Source organism: Priapulus caudatus, unplaced genomic scaffold, assembly GCF_000485595.1.
Source record: "Priapulus caudatus unplaced genomic scaffold, Priapulus_caudatus-5.0.1 Scaffold430, whole genome shotgun sequence".
Taxonomy (NCBI): domain Eukaryota; kingdom Metazoa; phylum Priapulida; class Priapulimorpha; order Priapulimorphida; family Priapulidae; genus Priapulus; species Priapulus caudatus.
The window spans coordinates 177317-184177 of NW_014577491.1; the positions used below are offsets into that span (position 1 = coordinate 177317).

The 6861-nt window shown below is 45.1% G+C and overlaps 1 protein-coding gene across 1 annotated transcript in view; it reads left to right on the forward strand.

The window, feature by feature from the left end:
• The first annotated feature begins 14 nt into the window (after positions 1-14).
• The window catches only part of LOC106810312, a 16866-nt gene continuing 10019 nt past the window's right edge, over positions 15-6861 (forward strand). Inside the window, exon 1 of the mRNA XM_014813620.1 lies at positions 15-627. Coding sequence (XP_014669106.1) covers positions 85-627 — 543 coding nt within the window. The 5' untranslated portion in view covers positions 15-84. The remainder of the gene's footprint in view (positions 628-6861) is intronic.

The following is a 6861-nucleotide window of genomic DNA, read 5'->3' on the forward strand; positions in this document are numbered from 1 at the left end:
GACGCATACTTAGCGCTGCAACTAAAAAGAAAAGAGGAAAAGAAAGAAAACGGCTCCGAAGAGTTCCAGTCCATAATCGTCACAATGAAGGATGATAGTGACCACTCAACAAACTGGCTCCTGGACTGTATTAACAAAGTCATCACCAGTCAACCACCGTACGAAATAGCAGTCTGGAAACACGACGTAGAAGAAGGACACAAGCTCTCGCGCCAATACGACTGGGACGAGGTGCCGAGCGAGAACCCGAATATACACTATCATATAATCTTCGGAGGTAAACTAACCAGCCAGCTGAGAGACTGTAACAAGTGGAAGACACTCAGAACACAGCTCAAAATGATAACAACATCGTTCAAGAGTATGCTCCTATATCAACCCAGAGCGATGGTCTGCTACTGTAAGCTACCCGGAAAAGAACTCATCATGCTAACACCGGTGAAAGGGATACTCAGCGAAATGATAGATAGCATCAAGCAAGAGGAAGTCAAGGAAATGAATCAAAAGAAGTTCGTCGAACGGAAAAGCAAGGAGATGATCAGAGCACGAGGCGAATCGACAGCGAACATGTATGTACAGGCGCTTATAAAGATTATTAACAAAAACAACTACGGAACGAGCGAAGAAGTTCTAGAAAGCGTTATGGAAGCAGCGAAAGATAGAACAAGGTACGTGGTTAGACAAAGAAGAATGGCTAGAGCAGCAGAAAAAGAAAAAAGAAGAAAAAAAAGAAGGTGGCTCGATAGAGTTCCAGTCAATCATCGTTACCCTACGCGAGGACAGCGTGCACGAGCAAAACAATCTAATCAATAACATCAACCGTATTGTCACGAGTCAGCCACCATATGAAATCGCGGTTTGGCGTCACGACGTGGATGAAGGCCATCGCATTTCAAGATCACTAGACTGGGACGAGGTGCCGTCAGAAAATGCAAATGTTCACTACCACATCATATTCGGTGGTGAACTAACAACGCAGCTGCGAGACTGCAATAAATGGAAGACCTTGAGAACCCAGCTGAAGATGGTAACAGCAACATTCAAAAGCATGTTGTTGTACCAGCCTCGGGCGATGGTCTGCTACTGTAAGCTGCCAGGAAAAGAACTATGCATGCTAACCCAGGCATCCTCAGTAACATGATCGACAGCGTCACCGACGACGAGATAAAAGACATGAACATAAAGAAATTCGAAGAACGCAAGAACAAGGAGATGATCCGCGCCCGCGGCGAAAGTACGGCAAACATGTACGTACAAGCATTAATTCGTATTATCGAAGAGCAAAACTTTGGAACCAGCGAGGAAGTATTAGACTTCCTCGGCAAGCACTATAAAGCTAATATAAACCAAGAAATGCTGTCGCCGTACGATATATCGCTAAAGAACTTGTATACCGACACAATGAGGAGAGAAAAGATTATCGCAAATGCAATCGCATTAACAAACGTCGGCAATAGAAATAAAACCTTATGGAATATGATTGCAGACTACCGGATTCCACAAGCGGACAACCTAAAGTACCATTCGATTACGAAGTCGGCGGATCTGTTGATGACCTTACTCCTAACCTGGCTAGGTACAGCGTCGGCAGTCAAAGGCTTTTTGCAAGATATAGAGCGATGGTATGACAGGTCCAACGGAAAAATCAACACGGTGTGGATCAAAGGACCGCCCAACTCTGGAAAAACGATATTCTCCAATATAATAACCGATATAGGAAAGGACGTGGGGGTTCTCCATTCGGGTGATGCCACGCCCTTCCAATTCATGTCATGTGTCGGCAAGAGAATCCTCTACGGCAACGAATTTTCAATGAACATCGAAACCAAAGAAATTTTCAAATTAATACTCGAAGGCCAACGTACAAAAATCAAGGTGAAGATGCTAGGCGATCAGGTACTGCAAGGAACGCCTGTGCTACTATGCAGCAACAACGACATCATCCGCGACGACAGCACGATATCGCTCGACGACAAGCTGGCATTCGATGCCAGGATGATCAAAATTACGGCAAAGAAAATCGCAGACCCCAAATGGTTAGAAGCGTTCGGCACCAATAAGCAATTCGATTGCAGAGCTCTAAGCGTCGTGGCGAATATATTCGGTGCAAACGAAGATCAGATCATCGATACATACGATCCCATGGAAACCTACGATTGGTTCTACTCGGCATTCACAGATCCAAAACATGTCAGAAACATACTAGATCAACTAGAGGCATGCAACGCTCCAATGGTAGGACGAAACGCCATGATGCAACGACTATCCCTCTGCCAATGGAGAAAGAAACATGAGTCGCTTCTAATCAAACAATGCGCCTATTGGGCCCAATGGGAACATGTCATGGACAAGCATTACAAAGATCTGCATGGAGCACTATGGGTTGGAATCAAACACGAAGGCATGTACATCCGCGAAGACTCAGACATCGAAGAAGACGACAGCGATAAAGAAAGATGTCCAAATACCCAACCAATATAATAAGATCCGAGAGATGGCGCTGTAATGTTGAAAATAAAAACATCGTAATATTTAACCACTTGTTCCTCGTTATATACCGCAGTATGTCTCCACCAACATTCAGACGCAACTTAAACTGGTACAACGACTATCGACAACAGTTCACATTACCACGCGGACGAAATCCAAATCAAAGTGGCGAGTTCAATAGGGGCTGGCATAGCTACCTCAGAGACAGACTCAGACAACAAGTAGACGAACACGGTGAAACATTTAACGACGAAACAAGAGACTTCCTCAGACGAGGAAATACAGATCCACCACATAGAAATGTATACAACTGGCTCCGAAATTTCCAACAAAGAGGCATGGATCTCGCACACCGAAATCCAGGCAGACAATTAGGTATACCACAAGCATTACAACGAGGAGGCGCAGCAGTTGCACTACAAGCGGCCGCACAAGAATCAGCGCGTGTCGTACTGTACAATACCGAAGTCAGAAATCAACTCCAACAAGGGGTACAAAACGCAGCACGCAGTGCATATAATAGAGGGCGTGAAATAGTACAAGGATCCAGAAGCAGTAGAGAAGTTGGTGAACCAGCTCCACAGAGACGCAGAGAAAACGAAGAACCGGCAACGGCAAGAACCTTCTAAACACCGTCGACGGGAAGAGAGACAAACGCAGCATAGCCGCCACAGGTAATGACGCAGCTAAATCAACGGGTGCACGACAAAGACCATGGAACACACAACAACCAAACGTGAAAACAATAACGTTCGAAAGAACATATCATCACTCAATGACATCAGTAAATCAATCTACAACACTAGTACGATGGACAAACGTCAAGAAAGGACAATCAGCATTCCTACAAATGGACATAGGAGCGAAACAACTACCATACACCGACCCAATGAGCACACTCGTCGCAGACAACGTACAATTCCTAGGACTACAAGATGGATTCAGACCAGTACACTTCGGAGCAACAATGTTCAACATAGTAGCCTTCGGCAACAATCTAACAACCGTAGCAGGACAGTCGACACCAAACATAAACATCAACATATCACCAACAGTAATATACTACAAAGACCTAACAGGATCGATGGGCAAGATAACACACCTGACGGCCAACAACCTAAACCTACCGAACGAAAACATGCAAGTATACAACACACCCAACAACGGACACCATGAGAAGGGAGAAGATAATCCAGAACGCGATCAACTTAACCAACGTTGGAAATCGAAACAAAACTCTCTGGAATCTAATTTCAGACTGGAAGCCGCTAACAACAGAAAAGGAAAAGTATCATTCGATAACAAAATCTGCAGACCTACTCGTAACTCTACTCCACGCTTGGCTAGAAGATCCGAGAGAAGTCAAAAAGTTCTTAGTCGAACTGGAACTATGGTTCAACCGTCAGAATGGAAAAATCAACACTCTTTGGATCAAGGGGCCTCCGAACTCGGGAAAGACGATCTTCTCGTCTATGATAGTCGATATCGCGAAGAACGTGGGGGTTCTCCATTCTGGGGACGCCACGGCCTTCCAGTTTATGAGCTGCATAGGCAAAGGAATTCTCTACGGCAACGAGTTCTCTCTCAACATGGAAACCAAAGAAATATTCAAACTCATACTGGAAGGACAACAAACGAAGATAAAGGTAAAAATGATGGGCGACCAAGTCCTGGCAGGAACACCGGTGCTGTTGTGCTCGAATAACGAAATCATCAGAAACGACAGCACCCATCGTCAAAATCGGGATAGTGGTTGTTGAGCATATTTGCAAGCGTGTGATATGTATACATTGTATCAAGCGAACCAGACAATGCGTCTAGACAATACATCTGCAGTGTAGGCCTACTTGTCTGTGCACATCTGTGAATCTGTTTTCATGTTTTTATATAATAATTACATTACATATTACTATAATTTGGCGAATGTTGTATGTATGTATGTATGTTAATGAAAGGCTCCGTCAGTTTGGATCCAAATAGCGCCAAATTTACAGAAGAGTTCGATCAGTACACGGGACGGGTTCTAAACTATACTCGGTTGAAAACCGTAAAAACGGCTTAAAAAAGACAAAAAACAACAAAAAAAGTAAACATTTGCCTGAAAATAGGGGGCGCTGTTTTGTTTTCGTTCTGTGTGTCTGTGTGTCTGAGATTTTTGTAAGCCCCATAATGTAAGTAGAAATAACCATGTAATAATGAAGTTAAATATTCAGTAGCTATTTGGTCATAGTTTCCCATATGAGATGTACAAGTTGAATTTCATCAGAGCAGATTTTTTTTTTGGAAGTCTTCAATGCTGTACGGGTGTCGTGAACAGCGAGCTGTCACAAGCGGTCCGATCACAAGCACGTAATATTACGTCGTCCGCACAGAGTGCAAACATGCGTAGAAATAAGCGATCACAACCACGCAATATTACCCTACCTGGTCCCGTCCACACACAGTGGAAACATGCGAAGCACGTAATATTACGTGCTACGCAGCCAAGTGGTTAATCAGTTGCCCGACCAGCCCATTCAGATCTATCTATATTCTAACTTTGGAGTCCGTATCATCAACCAGTAGTTCCTACATAGCATACAATAAAACATTTGTGTGTGCGCGTGCATGCGTGCGTGCGTGCGTGCGTGTCTGTATTTCACTGTGTACTTGCCAAACAAATGGTTAATGTGTTACGTGTAAGCATGATTGTACATGTATTTGTATTGACATCTCAACCATAAAAAAACAAACATGTGCAACAACTAAACTCTCCATATAACACCTTACACATAACACTACTGTACTGGTAACACATGCATCACAGTCACTAAGCCCGCGCGTAGCGCGGGTTTCAGCTAGTATTAATAATTTTCAAATGCTATTATTGCATATTTCAAGATTTTGGATACCAACATTGTTGAAATTACTATCCAAAAAATGGTATCCCGAATGGATACCGAATGGATACCATAATAAAAATCTAATTTCGACCCCTGCCGAGGACCAGTTAACTATCTCAATAGCGTGTGCCAACATTGTGTCACAGCTAGGCACCTAGACCTGACACACGACAGTGCATCGTTAACTGTTGTGCGTTGTGCGTTGCGTCAACTACTCTCATGCGCTAGGTGTGACGTGCCAAGCGTTGCCTCATCACCACCGTTTGTCGGTTACAATACGGGCTCGCCCGCATTCTTCGTCATCGCTTGTCGAATACAATATATGTCCCGAACAAAAATACGTAAACAGTTGCTATCAACACGCAACATGCATTTTATTCATGCAAAATCACTGCGCATTAACCGTACAATCTTCACTCGAAACATTTGCCAGCTCTATGATGCGAAATTTTACCACACAAAACCGATTGAAATTTCAATCCTTTCCAGACGTCTATTGGGCATCCATCTTGCGTGTGCAATGCACATTTCTGCACTCTCATGACGAAGGCCCCCTGTCTTCTCACCTATGCTGGGCAGGTGCATATAGCATCACACTTGGTAGCGTGCTTTACCAGAGTGAACTATATCAATCACGAGTGCCTACAGCGATGACTGAGAAGCAAATGCGACGAATTAATAAATCTTCCTTTCAGCCGGGACACCTGCCCTGGAACCTCGGAAGGAATGGAACCTGCTTACTCTGCGACCAACCCAGTGCTCCTCGTCTCGCGATAGCTCAGGAGAAGAACTGCAGTCGTACATGCTCGTGCACATGCCGTCGATGGCTGTGATGGTGCAGGAAGTTGTGCGAGGTGAGTACAGTGCCTGATGACAGTGTTGTCAGCTGTACGCCCATTTGCCGATTTTCATCCTGAAATACACAAAAAGCCACCTTGTCACATGTGTGTGTGTATATATATATACATACATATTTATAAAATTCTGTGCTAATGAGTAAACGACATACTGTTTTGCAGGGCACCCAACGACGTGCAGAGCTAAGCTGTTATGGAGCAAACAGGTTGGCAAGAGCATCGGAGCAGCCTACATAAGGGTGCAGATACAAGAGTGCGCCGACGAAGCTCTACACGGAAGGGGAGAGCAAGCGCTTCGAAGGGTCTGCGGCCGGCCGTTCCGAACACGAGACTCGCAGTGGCGGCCAGCAGCTTCGGGGGTGCTGTCACCGATACGCGGTATGTCTTAGCGCACCTAGACGTAGCGATGCCGAGCACCACCACGATGCAGAAAGCCGTCAACGAGCTCTCACCCGTTCTGCAGCAGTTTGCGGAGACAGCCATGTGCGAGAATCATGAGCTTCTCAGATAGCTAAAGGCCTCGATGGACGAACCGGACGGTTCGTGTCAGTGCAGACGGATGTACATTACATGAGCCCGCAGCGCACCTTAGCGACAGGTTCGTTGATGGAGGTGGGCCTAGGCCACCCTCT